Source organism: Procambarus clarkii, chromosome 42, assembly GCF_040958095.1.
Source record: "Procambarus clarkii isolate CNS0578487 chromosome 42, FALCON_Pclarkii_2.0, whole genome shotgun sequence".
Classification (NCBI taxonomy): domain Eukaryota; kingdom Metazoa; phylum Arthropoda; class Malacostraca; order Decapoda; family Cambaridae; genus Procambarus; species Procambarus clarkii.
The window spans coordinates 31,110,737-31,128,086 of record NC_091191.1 but is presented as its reverse complement, the minus strand read 5'-3'; the positions used below and the strand labels follow the sequence as shown (position 1 = coordinate 31,128,086).

The following is a 17,350-nucleotide window of genomic DNA, read 5'->3' as shown; positions in this document are numbered from 1 at the left end:
ACAGAACTGACTCCACACTCAAGGTCTTGCAGCCCCGTGAAGTCGTCACTGGCTGATAGGGACAGAGGCCTAGTCGTTACGTACAGGGTGGAGGTTGCTACCCCTCTGTTGGCTCCAATGGAGGTGCAGATAACTGCTGTCACGGGCGAGGCCCCGTTTGGTTTGCCTGAGGCTGTTGTTGAGTGTGGACTGGTGTTGGCGGTGTGTCAGGACTCCAGCATGTGCGCCACCTCACGGAATCCGTCCAGAAACTTGGCACTTCCGCTGCAGCTCTCCAGACCTGAAGTAACAGTTTTACTCAGCATGTTATAGTGGCACTGATACTGCAAGAGTGGCACTGAGAGTATTGTTATAGTAATGCTGAGCGTAATTAGAAAATCATTTGGAGCACTGAAGTGACTCGAACCAGTGATCAAGGTACGTCAAGCCGAGCACCTTACCACTGTACCACAACATGGTCTAAGTTATACAACCAGGGATTTCACTGAATCCACGGGAGGTTAGCAGGCTTCTACTGAAGCCGGTCCAAGTTTCACATATAAACCCCAAGCACTCTGGTGTAGGTAAAGGTCATCAACCGAACCCTCTAACTTCCATGACAAGGAAATCCCACTAACGTGATATATCAATGAGAAAATTAATTGGAACGTTAATATATATCACGTAAGTGAGGTCTGTAGCTGACGTGGAACATTCAGTAGGAAAGAAATCCATTAATACTGCTAATGGATCCACAAAACTATTGAAGCATTAACATCGCATATTATCACAACACAGGTTAAATTTACGTGGATGATCTATAGAAAAACATACTTCAGATTATTCTTAATGTGACATACATTCTTATTAATTTGTTGCGACATCCTAGAATAGCAAATTTATAACAACAGATGAAATAAGGGATCCGACGACCAATTGCACATTATTACTAAAAATAACACGGTTTTACAGGTAAGAATTTAACTTCTTAATTACAGAACAAAATGTAATCTTGTACTCTTCTAGTAATCTGCTTACTCGTGAGCATGTATGGATGAGTGTGGTATGTGATTGTGGTGTGTGTATGTGTGTGTGTGTGTGTGTGTGTGTGTGTGTGTGTGTGTGTGTGTGTGTGTGTGTGTGTGTGTGTGTGTGTGTTTATGAGTGCAGCAAACAATTCTCTGGTCTTAAACATGTAAAACAAAATCATGTATCTTCCACACACAGCAGTTCAAACTCACAGGAAGACAGTGATCCGGGAGAAGAGCCATCGCCTTCGTAAGCATAATTCCTCAGGTGGTCCCCTGCGGGAGGGATACTGCCGGTACCTCTCTTACCGCCGACGCCGTTCTGCTTCCCATTCTCCAGCGTCGTCCCTCCGGATTTCTTGCTTCCACGCTCAACGTCCGGGGCAGGCACTAAGAACCCGCTCCGTCTCTGGTCCTCCATGCTGCTGGTCTCAGAGGCGGCGTCCACCTGCAGCACATCTACGCCTACCCAATATTATTAAATGAAATAAACAAAACATTCTCAGAAAAAACTTACATAAGCTGACAAGATAAAGATATAAATACAGTTCTCTTCAAGGGCAAGTGATTTATATACAGAGATCCGAATAGCATATGAAAGCTGAAACTATAAAGATACTTAATCACTTGTGAATGGTATTGAAGGGCTCCTCTGATGCCTACCGGGATGAAGCCATTCGCTGGCTTTGATCAAGTACTTAATGCAACTCAAGAGGCCACTGACCTGGTAGGTTAAGGTTTCTGATTCAGGCTGGCAGTGGGAAGGGCCACATACCTACTTTGTTGGGGTTCTTGGTCCACGATGGTAGGAAGAGGGCCACATACCTGCTATGTTGGGTTTCTGGTCAAGGCTGGTAGGGGGACGACCACATACCTGCTATGTTGGGGTTCTTGGTCCAGGCTGGTAGGGCGAGGGCCACATACCTCCTATGTTGGGGTTCTTGGTCCAGGCTGGCAGGTGGGGGGGGGGGGAGGGCCACATACCTGCTATGTTGGGGTTCTTGGTCCAGGCTGGTAGGGGGGGGGGAGGGCCACATACCTGCTATGTTGGGGTTCTTGGTCCAGGCTGGTAGGGGGGGAGGGCCACATACCTGCTATGTTGGGGTTCTTGGTCCAGGCTGGTAGGGGGGGGAGGGCCACATACCTGCTATGTTGGGGTTCTTGGTCCAGGCTGGTAGGGGGGGGGGGGAGGGCCGCATACCTGCTATGTTGGGGTTCTTGGTCCAAGCTGGTAGGGGGAGGGCCACATACCTGCTATGTTGGGGTTCTTGGTCCAGGCTGGCAGGGGGGGGAGGGCCAAATACCTGCTATGTTGGGGTTCTTGGTCCAGGCTGGTAGGGGGGGGAGGGCCACATACCTGCTATGTTGGGGTTCTTGGTCCAGGCTGGTAGGGAAGGGAGGGCCACCCAGCAAACACAAATCATCTACACAACGTTCGCCTATCTCTTCCCATAGGTGTGGGAATGATTTGCATTGAGAATGGTGCAGGAAAGCCTTTGAGAAACTTTTACTCAAAAAATCCAAACACAAAGGTTTAATTATAAATTGTTTTTCTACAATTATTTTCTTCCAAATGTAAAACAAATAGTTTTTACATGTTTAAATATAAAATTTATGGTGTTTTTTTGTAAAATTCATTAATAAATTGTGAATGATATATATTGGCTGAGTGAAACCTTTAAAATCCATTTAGTTATAATATGAACAGAAAAAAGTAGTTTTCCAAATTTTCTAAAAATCGCTCTTTTTAACACAATTTGACTCCTTATGCATTCCACTAAACACTAATATCATGTTTAAATATATAATTTATGTATTATTCCCTAAGATAATTTATATAAATTATAAAAGTTGCTGGAAAGTGGTGAGAACGAATCTGAAAACGTTTTGTTGTCTTATATTGGCGTGTTCTTATTAACTAGAGTGAGTAAGAGTGAGCGAGAGTGGGTAAGAGTGAATGAAGGTGAGTGAGAGTGCCAGAGAGTGTGTAAGTGTGAGTAAGAGTGAGTATAAGTAAGAGTGACTGAGAGTGAGTAAGAGTGACAGAGTGAGTAAGAGTGACAGAATGAGTAAGAGTGAGAGTAAAGTGATTGAGAGTAAGGGTGAGTATGAGAGTAAGAGTGATTGAGAGTGAGAGTAAGAGTGATTGAGAGTTAGTGAGAGTAAGAGTGATTGAGAGTAAGAGTGATTGGGAGTAAGAGTGATTGAGAGTAAGAGTGATTGGGAGTAAGAGTGATTGGGAGTAGGAGTTAGAGTGAGAGTAGGAGTAAGAATGAGAATAAGAGTGATTGAGAGTAAGAGTGAGTAAGAGTAAGAATGAAAGTAAGAGTGATTGAGAGTAAGAGTGCTTGAGAGTAAGAGTGATTGAGAGTAAGAGTGATTGGGAGTAAGAGTAAGAATGAGAATAAGAGTGATTGAGAGTAAGAGTGATTGGGAGTAAGAGTAAGAGTAAGAATGAGAGTAGGAGTGATTGAGAGTAGGAGTGATTGGGAGTAGGAGTGATTGGGAGTAAGAGTGATTGAGAGTAAGAGTAATTGAGAGTAAGAGTATGAGAGTAAGAGTGAGAGAGTGAGTATGAATGGGTAAGGGTGACTGAGAGTGAGTAAGAATGACAGAGTAAGAGTGACAGAGAGTAAGAGTGACAGAGAGTAAGAGTGACAGAGAGTAAGAGTGACAGAGAGTAAGAGTGACAGAGAGTAAGAGTGACAGAGTAAGAGTGACAGAGAGTAAGAGTGACAGAGAGTAAGAGTGACAGAGTAAGAGTGACAGAGTAAGAGTGACAGAGAGTAAGAGTGACAGAGTAAGAGTGACAGAGAGTAAGAGTGACAGAGAGTAAGAGTGACAGAGAGTAAGAGTGACAGAGAGTAAGAGTGACAGAGAGTAAGAGTGACAGAGAGTAAGAATGACAGAGAGTAAGAGTGACAGAGAGTAAGAGTGACAGAGAGTAAGAGTGACAGAGAGTAAGAGTGACAGAGTAAGAGTGACAGAGAGTAAGAGTGACAGAGAGTAAGAGTGACAGAGAGTAAGAGTGACAGAGAGTAAGAGTGACAGAGAGTAAGAGTGACAGAGAGTAAGAGTGACAGAGAGTAAGAGTGACAGAGTGTAAGAGTGACAGAGTGTAAGAGTGACAGAGAGTAAGAGTGACAGAGTAAGAGTGACAGAGAGTAAGAGTGACAGAGTAAGAGTGACAGAGAGTAAGAGTGACAGAGAGTAAGAGTGACAGAGTAAGAGTGACAGAGTAAGAGTGACAGAGAGTAAGAGTGACAGAGAGTAAGAGTGACAGAGAGTAAGAGTGACAGAGAGTAAGAGTGACAGAGTAAGAGTGACAGAGTAAGAGTGACAGAGAGTAAGAGTGACAGAGAGTAAGAGTGACAGAGAGTAAGAGTGACAGAGTAAGAGTGACAGAGAGTAGGAGTGACAGAGTGTAAGAGTGACAGTAAGAGTGACAGAGAGTAAGAGTGACAGAGAGTAAGAGTGACAGAGAGTAAGAGTGACAGAGTAAGAGTGACAGAGTAAGAGAGTGAGAGTGATTATGAGAGAGTTAAGAGTGTGAGGTGTGTGAGTGTAGCAGGCCAGGGAGGCAGGATGTGTGGTCACAGGCGAGGCCTAGGCCTCGTGATCTCTAATGTTGGTTTTTATATATATGTTGGATTTTTTGTCCTGTTTCAAATTATAATTATTTAGCAGGAATGTAATAAGATATTGCACAGTATTAATGTGACAATAATATATGCATTATTTCCTTGATAATCAAACTTGTTGTTCAAAGATAATATACAATCTTTGAAGGAAAAATTTTGAGAGCGCAAGCTGGCAACACTGTTCTGGTGGGTGAGAGAGACATATGGTTAGTTGTATTCAGACCTACAGTGGAGAAGGGTGTGTCCCAGCTGGCCGCCACCAGCCGCCACCCGCCGCCACCCGCCGCCACCCGCCGCCCACCACCAGCCGCCACCCGCCACCACCCACCACCAGCCGCCACCCACCACCAGCCGCCACCCGCCACCACCCACCAGCCGCCACCCGCCGCCACCCACCACCAGCCGCCACCTGCCACCACCCACCACCAGCCGCCACCCGCCGCCACCCGCCACCCACCACCAGCCGCCACCCGCCACCACCCACCACCAGCCGCCACCCACCACCAGCCGCCACCCGCCACCACCCACCAGCCGCCACCCGCCGCCACCCACCACCAGCCGCCACCTGCCACCACCCACCACCAGCCGCCACCCGCCGCCACCCGCCACCCACCACCAGCCGCCACCCGCCACCACCCACCACCAGCCGCCACCCACCACCAGCCGCCACCCACCGCCACCCACCACCAGCCGCCACCCGCCGCCACCCGCCACCCACCACCAGCCGCCACCCGCCACCACCCACCACCAGCCGCCACCCGCCACCACCCACCACCAGCCGCCACCCGCCACCAGCCACCGCCACCCACCACCGCCACTCACCACCCGCCGCCACCACCCACCACCAGCCGCCACCCACCACCAGCCGCCACCCGCCGCCACCCACCACCAGCCGCCACCCGCCACCAGCCGCCACCCGCCACCACCCACCACCAGCCGCCACCCGCCACCACCCACCACCAGCCGCCACCCGCCACCACCCACCACCAGCCGCCACCCGCCACCACCCACCACCAGCCGCCACCCGCCACCGCCACCCGCCACCAGCCACCGCCACCCACCACCGCCACCCGCCACCCGCCACCACCCACCACCAGCCGCCACCACCCACCACCAGCCGCCACCCGCCACCAGCCACCGCCACCCGCCACCGCCACCCACCACCACCCGCCACCGCCACCCACCACCGCCACTCACCACCCGCCGCCACCACCCACCACCAGCCGCCACCCGCCACCCACCACCGCCACCCGCCGCCACCACCGCCACCCGCCGCCACCACCCACCACCACCACCCACCACCACCACCCACCACCACCACCCACCACAGCCGCCGCCGACACCACCCACCACCACCAGCCGCCGCCGCCACCACCACCCACCACCACCACCACCACCACCACCCACCACCGCCGCCACCACCAGCCGCCACAAGCCGCCACCGCCCGCCACCGCCCGCCACCAGCCGCCATCACCACCACCACCACCACCAGCCGCCATCACCGCCACCAGCTGCCACCACCACCAGCCGCCACCACCACCACCACCAGCCGCCATCACCGCCACCAGCTGCCACCACCACCAGCCGCCATCACCGCCACCAGCTGCCACCACCACCAGCCGCCACCACCAGCCGCCACCACCGCCACCACCACCTGCCACCAGCCGCCACCACCGCCCGCTATCAGCAGTCACCGCCCGTTGCCACAGTCGCCACCGCAAGCCGCCACCGCCAGCCGCCACCAGCCCCCCCCACCGCCGATCGTCACCATCCACCACAGCCGCCGCCGCCCACCACCGCCCGCCACCACCCACCACCACCCGCCGCCACCACCCACCACCACCCACCACCACCCGCCGCCGCCACCCACCACCACCACCCGCCGCCGCCACCCACCACCACCACCCGCCGCCGCCACCCACCACCACCACCCGCCGCCGCCACCCACCACCACCACCCGCCGCCGCCACCCACCACCCACCACCACCGCCGCCACCACCCACCACCACCAGCCGCCGCCGCCACCACCACCACCCACCACCACCGCCGCCTCCACCAGCCGCCGCCGCCACCACCACCCACCACCACCGCCGCCACCACCCACCACCGCCAGCCGCCACCACTCATCACAGACCCCGCCACCGCCCGCCACCACCGCCAGACACAGCCGCCAGTGTCCGCCACCGCCGCCACTGTCCGCCACCGCCGCCACTGTCCGCCACCGCCGCCATTGTCCGCCACCGCCGTCACTGTCCGCCACCGCCGCCACTGTCCGCCACCGCCACCACTGTCCGCCCGCCGCCACCACTGTCCGCCCGCCGCCACCACTGTCCGCCCGCCGCCACCACTGTCCGCCCGCCGCCACCACTGTCCGCCCGCTGCCTCCACTGTCCGCCCGCCGCCTCCACTGTCCGCCCGCCGCCTCCACTGTCCGCCCGCCGCCTCCATTGTCCGCCCGCCGCCTCCACTGTCCGCCCGCCGCCGCCACTGTTCGCCCGCCGCCGCCACTGTCCGCCCGCCGCCGCCACTGTCCGCCCGCCGCCGCCACTGTCCGCCCGCCGCCTCCACTGTCCGCCCGCCGCCTCCACTGTCCGCCCGCCGCCGCCACTGTTCGCCCGCCGCCGCCACTGTCCGCCCGCCGCCGCCACTGTCCGCCCGCCGCCGCCACTGTCCGCTCGCCGCCACTGTCCACCACCGCCGCCACGGTCCGCCCGCCGCCACAGCCGCCACTGTCCGCCCGCCGCCACTGTCCTCCCGCCGCCACTGTCCGCCCGCCGCCGCCCTGTCCGCCCGCCGCCACTATCCGCCACCGCCGCCACTGTCCGCCCGCCGCCACTGTCCGCCCGCCGCCTCTATCCGCCACCGCCGCCACTGTCCGCCCGACGCCACTGTCCGCCCGCCGCCACTGTCCGCCCGCCGCCACTGTCCGCCCGCCGCCACTGTCCGCCACCGCCGCCACTGTCCGCCACCGCCGCCACTGTCCGCCACCGCCGCCACTGTCCGCCCGCCGCCACTGTCCGCCACCGCCGCTACTGTCCGCCCGCCGCCACTGTCCGCCCGCCGCCGCCACTGTCCGCCCGCCGCCACTGTCCGCCCGCCGCCACTATCCGCCACCGCCGCCACTGTCCGCCACAGCCGCCACTCTCTGCCGTACAGCCTCCCCTCTCTCCATTAGTAAATAATTATAATTGTTAGTAAATAATAAAAGTAATATAAATTATTAGATTTTTTTTACCCTTAAATTGGTTTTAATATTTAAATTGAAAATAATAATATAATATAAAATATAATAAAAATAATATAATATAAAATATAATTTAATTTCAAGAAATTTAACTTTAAACACAAAGATGTAAAAAGGGTTCAGATTATTGGCTCAAACCTTTCATAAGAGATTCATATTGGTATATGAATGGATTATGAATGACTCATGCTAGGAGTGTAAAGTTGCCACAACATCTCAAATTAGTGTTAGATACATATGTCTTGGTTATAAGTTTTGGAAACCTATTTAAGTCCACACACAATATCGTATCTGATACGATAAAACAAACGTTTCCAATACTTTCAAATACTTTCCAGATATGTTGTGGCAACCTAAAATTGTTTGCTGGGCACATACCTGCTATGTTGGGGTTCTTGGTCCAAGCTGGTAGGGGGAGGGCCACATACCTGCAATGTTGGGGTTCTTGGTCCAAGCTGGTAGGGGGAGGGCCACATACCTGCTATGTTGGGGTTCTTGGTCCAGGCTGGCTGACCGTTGGCTTTGGGCGGCGTCAACAGTTGCAGCTCCAGCAGGTTGGGCGTGTGGTTGCAGGGCGGGGAAACCTGTTGCTCACAGCGGACGGCGTCTTCCTTGTTGTCGGCGGCGCCTCTGCGCAGCGCCGAGCGGCGGTGGTGCTGATGCAGCAGAAAGGCGCAGATCAGCACTGTTTTGGGAGGAGCACGTGATGAGCTCAATGTTTAGTAGTCTAGTGATGTGACCTAGACTGACAGTCTAGTGATGTGGCCTACTCTGACAGTCTAGTGATGTGACCCACACTGGAAGTCTAGTGATGTGACCCACACTGACAGGCTAATGATGTGACCCACACTGACAGTCTAGTGATATTACCCACACTGACAGTCTAGTGATGTGACCCACACTGGAAGTCTAGTAATGTGACCCACACTGACAGGCTAATGATGTGACCCACACTGACAGTCTAGTGATGTTACCCACACTGGCAGTCTAGTGATGTTACCCACACTGGAAGTCTAGTGATGTGACCCACACTGACAGGTGTTATGATTTCAGCCTGCAGGAGAAACGAGTCTCCCTCCTTGAGAGTTATTCATCAAGCCTGACCTGATTAGAAGGTCTAGCAAATATTGAGGTGATAACGCATATGTAAAATAGTTGCTTGGATATGTATAACAGTTTGAGATTATGGGCAATGAAGAAGAAAACAGATGGATGACTGGCTAGGAGATGTGGACATTTTGCTGGAGGCGTGAGGCTCGCTTCCGGAGGACCTTGACCTCACTTGAGTGCCAGACATCGCAGGAGAAAACCGCGCTCCGCTCGAGCTCCCGCCAGAAGGGGAACCCCTAGTGATATATCTCGAAGAGAAGAGAAGTGTGTAGACGTGCCAGCTGTGGAACCAAGCTGGGAACGTTGTGGTCTCAAGTCCTGGTCGACGAAGTGTTTATTAAATCGCCCAGAGGCATTATTGTGGGCCGTGGAAGCGCCGTGACCAGACGCCGTCAGAGGGAGAAGCGCCCTCGACCAGTTAATCTGTGGTAAGCACGATATACGCCAGTTCATAGTGATTGCTTGTAGTTGGTCGTGTGCCCAGCGACAGTAGCGATGTTTATTTATAAGTTATACATGTTTTAATAAGGCAGAAAGCCTGAAATAGGAGAGTGAAGAGGGAGGAGCACAGAGCGACGTCCGTCCCCTCTGAGCTCTGACAGACGACTGAGGAAGCCCGGCTCCTGACGGAGGAAGACCCTCCCAGCGAGTGACGACCGCCGCCAAGCGAGGTGGAGTATGGACACGCCCAAAACGGGGGAGTCTACTCTCACTGTATGTAGAGGACAGATAGAGGTTGGAGACAAACATATTGTGTGATTATTTTTGTTTATGTGTTAAAGGGGAAACATTTTATTGGAGTGTCGATGGGTTGCAGGTTTGTCTTTGGGGAAGAAGTTGCTGAGAACTTCGAAGCCAGCATAGATGGAGTAGTTGATGAGACTCCAAGGTAGTGGAGGAGAGGACCTCGAGCTGTGAAGAGAAGCAGTGAAGAGGAGTGTCACATGCTTCTGTTGAGGTGGAGAAGCACCATAGTTGCTCGAGGAAACTTCATGGTGTAGCAGCCAAGAGAGCTGTGGAGGAACCTAGCAGAAGTAGTAGAGCACCATAGTTGCTCAAGGAAACTTCATGATAGCAGCCTGGAGGAGCTGCAGAGGATCCTGGTAGTGAAGCCAGGAAGAACCTGAAGATATCAGGGTAGTGAACTTCCAGAGGTGGAAGGGAAGTTCTGGTGGATTACTTGTAGGGAGTTGATAGTGTTTGGTTGTCATTAGTGTGCAAGACGCAGTGAGAGGTGAGTGGTTGTTTGCATTCTTATGTCAAGGAGTGTTTTACACTGAAGTTTAGAGTTACAGTCGTAGGCTGGATTACCTACAGATGTATGCGTTCCAGGACTGACAGTGATCGATTGATCATTGTTGTGTATCAATGAACATTTATACTGATATATGTTATTGCATTCAAATGCTGATTTTCTATATATATATTCTCTTGCTGATGGTGCAACAGTGTATGTAGACTTGATCAACTTGAGGAGGTTGATAGTATCAGGTGGTGAACAAGGAGATAGGATACCACTTGATAAGCTGATGGTAGAGTTCTGGTTGCGTTGGAGTGCAACCCGATTGTAATATTATAGAGTATCGGATTCATTATTATTATATGTGTATGTATTGTGTATGTGCTTTGTCCAGTAAATGTATCCCAATTTGCTGGTGTTTGCCCTTGACCTAGTGAGGCTTCCCATGAAATAGTACAGAAGAAGAGAGGGAGAGAGAAAGAAACAAGAACCACTGTTGTGGACAGGGTAAAAGGTAATACTAATAAGTCAAAAGGGGATTGAGGAGATCATATCACCTAAGGAGAGAGTGGGGAGTCACAGCGGCTGAAGTGGGTGTGTGCACGTGACAACGAGGCTGAGTGTTGGAGCCGTATCCCCTAAACATGTGACGTGGAGCCCCTCTCCAAGAGCCAGAAGTGCCAAGGGTGATCTCCTAGTATAAGCACTCTACCGAGTTGTGGGTTGGGTTGTCCGTAGAGAAGGATCGACAGCGACAACACCAACCAACCCACAGTATATGATACAGGCTAATGATGTGACCCACACTGACAGTCTAGTGATGTGATCCCACACTGATAATCTAGTGATGTGACCCACACTGACAGTCTAGTGATGTGACCAACACTGACAGTCTAGTGATGTGACCTACACTGACCGTCTAGTGATGTGACCCCACACTGACAGTCTAGTGATGTGACCCCACACTGATAGTCTAGTGATGTGACCCACACTGACAGTCTAGTGATGTGTCCAACACTGACAGTCTAGTGATGTGACCTTCACTGACAGTCTAGTGATGTGACCCACACTGAGTGTGTTGTGATGTGACTTACATCGACAGTCTAGTGATGTGACCTACACTGACAGTCTAGTGATGTGACCTACACTGACAGTAGTCTAATGGTGTGGCCTACACTGACAGTAGTCTAATTGTGTGGCCTACACTGACAGTCTAATGATGTGGCCTACGCTGACAGTAGTCTAATGATGTGACCTACACTGACAGTAGTTTAATGATGTGATTTACACTGACAGTAGTCTAATGATGTGACCTACACTGACAGTAGTCTAATGATGTGACCTACGCTGACAGTAGTCTAATGATGTGACCTACACTGACAGTAGTTTAATGATGTGATTTACACTGACAGTAGTCTAATGATGTGACCTACACTGACAGTAGTCTAATGATGTGACCTACACTGACAGTAGTCTAATGATGTGGCCTACACTGACAGTAGTCTAATGATGTGACCTACACTGACAGTAGTCTAATGATGTGACCTACACTGACAGTAGTCTAATGATGTGACCTACACTGACAGTAGTCTAATGATGTGACCTACACTGACAGTAGTCTAATGATGTGACCTACGCTGACAGTAGTCTAATGATGTGACCTACACTGACAGTAGTTTAATGATGTGATTTACACTGACAGTAGTCTAATGATGTGACCTACACTGACAGTAGTCTAATGATGTGACCTACACTGACAGTAGTCTAATGATGTGGCCTACACTGACAGTAGTCTAATGATGTGGCCTACACTGACAGTAGTCTAATGATGTGACCTACACTGACAGTAGTCTAATGATGTGACCTACACTGACAGTAGTCTAATGATGTGACCTACACTGACAGTAGTCTAATGATGTGACCTACACTGACAGTAGTCTAATGATGTGACCTACACTGACAGTAGTCTAATGATGTGACCTACGCTGACAGTAGTCTAATGATGTGACCTACACTGACAGTAGTTTAATGATGTGATTTACACTGACAGTAGTCTAATGATGTGACCTACACTGACAGAAGTCTAATGATGTGACCTACACTGACAGTAGTCTAATGATGTGGCCTACACTGACAGTAGTCTAATGATGTGGCCTACACTGACAGTAGTCTAATGATGTGACCTACACTGACAGTAGTCTAATGATGGGACCAACACTGACAGTAGTCTAGTGATGTGACCTACACTGACAGTAGTCTAATGATGTGACCTACACTGACAGTAGTCTAATGATGTGACCTACACTGACAGTAGTCTAATGATGTGACCTACACTGACAGTAGTCTAATGATGTGACCTACACTGACAGTAGTCTAATGATGTGGCCTACACTGACAGTAGTCTAATGATGTGACCTACACTGACAGTAGTCTAATGATGTGACCTACGCTGACAGTAGTCTAATGATGTGACCTACACTGACAGTAGTTTAATGATGTGATTTACACTGACAGTAGTCTAATGATGTGACCTACACTGACAGTAGTCTAATGATGTGACCTACACTGACAGTAGTCTAATGATGTGGCCTACACTGACAGTAGTCTAATGATGTGGCCTACACTGACAGTAGTCTAATGATGTGACCTACACTGACAGTAGTCTAATGATGGGACCAACACTGACAGTAGTCTAGTGATGTGACCTACACTGACAGTAGTCTAATGATGTGACCTACACTGACAGTAGTCTAATGATGTGACCTACACTGACAGTAGTCTAATGATGTGACCTACACTGACAGTAGTCTAATGATGTAGACTATTATCTACATATCAGTAAAATATCAGCTGAATAATGATGAATATTACATTATGAGAAGTTTTATCATATAGCTTATTATAAGGGATACGAATTAAAAATAATATTGTTTAAGATATTTCTGTGTTTTATATTACCTTTTAAAATAATATAAAACAAAACTTTTAGTTGTGTATTTATCGCCCATATTCCGCTGGAATGATTGAGTGGGACGAGCCCTGGAAACACAGATGCGAATCCTGGTCTGGTCATAGAGTTCTTTGTCATTTATTGCCTTTGGGACCATTCAACCTTTCTCACTCTTGTAGGCTCAGCGCCACAAGAGCATGCCCTGGGATTTGATGAACAAATTTACTCACGACACATTTCTTTCTTAGTGGCCTTCTTTGGGGAATTCGTTGTACTCTACGATCTTTTTTTATCTGTTGGTCTGATGATGACACCGTCTTTGACATATGCCCTAGACGTTTTAGAGTAAAATCTTGCAGGAACTCGAAGGCTTCTGACTCCTTATGTAACGCTGTGACAACTTGTTTCATAAGCCCAAATTTTATGTGCAATGGTGGGATTAGTATCTTCTGGGGATCCTCCCTGGCTCCCAACTTGCTTTGTTCTTCCCCACAGAGAACTTTATCTCCTATGGACAGTCAATTGGTAATACCTCTTTGGAGATCAATCAGAAACGTGACCCGTTTGAAGGTTTCGATGACGTCTCAGCCGGACTTAAAGGCGTCCAGCAATCACTAAAGCAAAGTTTAAGAAATAATAGCAATTTCCAATAATATGCGACATAAGCAATTACAAAATAAACTACTCAATAAAAACCAATTGTCACACATTGTTAAAGACGTGGACTGCTGCACATCACCAAAGCAGCATTTACAGAGTGAACTTAACAGGTAGATATACTCACGCAGGAGAAATGTGCACCAGACGACAATGGTCACCAGGATCCCGAGCGGCAGTTTTAGCGAAGTCTCCCCCACGTCTGGCAGGTGACAGTGTTGTCCGCTGAACCCCGCCGGACACGCACACATGAAGCCTTCACAGAGAACGGAATACCATTAGAAGAGGGTAACTTAAAAAAAGAAAAAAATCTAAACGTCTCATTATTAGGTGGAACAGAATTTCACTCATGAACATTAGAAACATAGGAAGTAGTGGCAAATTCCAAGTCAATTATAGAAGATGAATAAGATGAGTAGACAGTCCAAGTTAGTTGGAAGAGTAGGCAATGCAAATCAGGTGGATGAATAGGCATTTGAGGAGAAATGGGATAAGACCAAGTTAGTTGGATATGCAATCCGTCAGGTGGATGAATAGGCAGTCCAAATCAGGTGTTAGGGGCCCACAAGAGAGGGGCTCATATAAGAGGGGCCCACATGGGAGTGGCCCCCACAAGGGAGGGGCCCCACAAATGAGGGGCACCTGAGGAAGAGGCCTACGAGAGGGGCCCAAGGGGGAGGGGCCCATGAGAGAGGTACCCACAAGGGAGGGTCCGACAGGGGAGGGGCCCACACGGGACGGCGTCACAAGTGACGGGCCCTAAAAGAGAGGGTCCGACAAGGGAGCGACCCCCACAAGGAAGAGGCCTCCACAAGGTAGGGCCCCTCAAGGGAAGGGACCCACAAGGAAAGGGCCCTACAAGGAAAAGCCCTATAAGGGAGAGGCCCCCCACAAGGTAGAGAACTATAGGGGAAGATCCCGACAAGGAAAGTCCCTCAAGGGAGGGGCCCCACAAGGGAGGGCCCCACAAAGTAAAGCCCCACAAGAGAGGGGCCCAACAAGGGAGGGCGCTACAAGAGAGGGGCCCACAAGGGAGGGGCCCTACAAGGGGCCCTCCTTTGTCTCTCCCTATCCCTCCCTACAAGGTGGTGGGGAGCGTGTAGCGAGGGTGGGGGCCCTTCCCTACAAAGAAGGGGCCCGCAAGGAAGGGGCCCCACACGGGAGGGCCCCACAAGGCAGGGGCTGTTACGGCCCTCTCGGGTCGCAACTGAGTTCGTACTCTGATGTTATTAGAGGAAGTTGTATCCGGCCCCGAAAGCCAGTAGTGGCTTTCAAGGGATGAGATCCGTGACGCAAGTAACTTAAAGGGGAAGGGAAATAAAGTTAAGAACTTAAGATTATAATTATTACCATCACCAAATAAATAATATAAGATTACACAGGGGGAGGGGTATTAACACTGTACACAATCGTCTTCTCCTGAAGACTCTGGACCCAAGCTCTCGGTGCTAAGTCCTCGGTGCTTTCGTGGCCTCACAACGAATCCTTTGAGAAGCTGAGCCTACCCTGGCCACAGGTCAGCCAAAACACAGGTCCACTGGGGGCACCACCGTGGAGGCCGTCAACCACAAGTCCAGCAGGTCTGCTGGCAGGTTCCGGATCAGCAACGCCGGTCAGGCCACTCCACGAGAGATACTAGGGTAGCGCCCTAGTCAGGAGCCTCGTGTGATACCACAAATCACTCTCCTTGGCATCAATACCCCAGTGGATAATCGTCTCCAGCAGTCGGTCCCGGGTAATCCTTCTACTGCCACTCTACTGGCAGGGTAACACCACAGTGTTCTTCCGGGGGATGACTTCACAGCTGCTGCAGCAAAGCACAAGGTATGGAGATGGCTGCCTTGGGTAGACTGACTCAACTTCCATCAGAGCAGTCCCAGGTCGACTCTGTAAGCAGACACGTCATCAATAACAGAGACACACTACAGCACCCCACTTACAGGCTCAGACACAAACGCCCGACATATCCACTCCATAGATGGCGTTGTTGTCTGAGCACCACCTCACCAGAGGTCAGCAGCGGCGGTGTTGTGAGCTGCACAGGACTGGAAACCGGCCCTTGTGGCCAATACACGTCGTCCTCACCAGGTGTCGTCGTCCATTTGGTGGGGGTTTCGGGAGCTGACCCACAGATGGCGCGGTCGTCACTGCTCCGTGCTCGGACGCTGGATCCGGGTCCGTAACAGGGGCCAACAAGGGAAGGACTTACAAGGGATGAGACCCACAAGGGAATGGCCGCATAAAGAAAGGGCCCTATAGAGGAGGGCCCCACAAGGGAGGGGGCCCCACAAGGGAGGGGCCCACAAGGACGACTCACCTGGCTGGGTGTTGAAGCAGGTGCCTCCGTTAAGACAAGGTCGCCTCACCTGGCTGGGTGTTGAAGCAGGTGCCTCCGATAAGACAAAGACGCCTCACCTGGCTGGGTGTTGAAGCAGGTGCCTCCGATAAAACAAGGACGCCTCACCTGGCTGGGTGTTGAAGCAGGTGCCTCCGTTAAGACAAGGACGCCTCACCTGGCTGGGTGTTGAAGCAGGTGCCTCCGATAAGACAAGGACGCCTCACCTGGCTGGGTGTTGAAGCAGGTGCCTCCGATAAGACAAGGACGCCTCACCTGGCTGGGTGTTGAAGCAGGTGCCTCCGATAAGACAAGGACGCCTCACCTGGCAGGGTGTTGAAGCAGGTGCCTCCGTTATAACAAGGACGCCTCACCTGGCTGGGTGTTGAAGCAGGTGCCTCCGATAAGACAAGGACGCCTCACCTGGCTGTGTGTTGAAGCAGGTGCCTCCGTTAAGACAAGGACGCCTCACCTGGCTGGGTGTTGAAGCAGGTGCCTCCGATAAGACAAGGACGCCTCACCTGGCTGGGTGTTGAAGCAGGTGCCTCCGATAAGACAAGGACGCCTCACCTGGCTGGGTGTTGAAGCAGGTGCCTCCGATAAGACAAGGACGCCTCACCTGGCTGGGTGTTGAAGCAGGTGCCTCCGTTAAGACAAGGACGCCTCACCTGGCTGGGTGTTGAAGCAGGTGCCTCCGATAAGACAAGGACGCCTCACCTGGCTGGGTGTTGAAGCAGGTGCCTCCGATAAGACAAGGACGCCTCACCTGGCTGGGTGTTGAAGCAGGTGCCTTCGTTAAGACAAGGACGCCACACACACTCGTCCTCGTCCTCACACGTCTCCTCACTACTGCTCAGCGCCCGGCCCTCACCACACCTGTGACGACCACACCTGTCACTACCAGCCCCTCACCACACCTATGATGACCACACCTGTCACTAAAAACCCCTCACCACACCTGTGATGACCACACCTGTCATTACCAGCCCCTCACCACACCTGTCACTACCAACCCCTCACCACACCTGCAATGACCACACCTGTCACTACCAGCTCCGCACCATACCTGTGATGACCAAACATGTCACTACCAGCCCTTCACCACACCTGTGATGACCATACATGTCACTACCAGCCCCTCACCACACCTGTTATGACCACACCT

General features: G+C 51.8%; 1 protein-coding gene across 1 annotated transcript; it reads right to left on the bottom strand.

The window, feature by feature from the left end:
• Nucleotides 1-206: 206 nt before the first annotated feature.
• Nucleotides 207-17,268, bottom strand: LOC138373510 (neural-cadherin-like). Its single transcript, XM_069339723.1, has 6 exons — nt 17,252-17,268; nt 16,952-17,061; nt 13,978-14,106; nt 8,372-8,578; nt 1,221-1,472; nt 207-280 (listed from the first exon to the last, which is right to left on the bottom strand). Exons 1-6 carry the CDS (start codon nt 17,266-17,268, stop codon nt 207-209), a joined length of 789 nt encoding a protein of 262 aa, XP_069195824.1.
• Nucleotides 17,269-17,350: the final 82 nt, after the last annotated feature.

Bases quoted from the DNA above. Each gene is read 5' to 3' on its own strand.
- LOC138373510 (XM_069339723.1), bottom strand. The intron at 1,473-8,371 runs GTATGTGGCCCT...AATATTGGGTAG, and splicing joins CAAGAACCCCAACATAGCAG to GCGTAGATGTGCTGCAGGTG. The intron at 281-1,220 runs GTGAGTTTGAAC...CTGTTACTTCAG, and splicing joins TCCCGGATCACTGTCTTCCT to GTCTGGAGAGCTGCAGCGGA.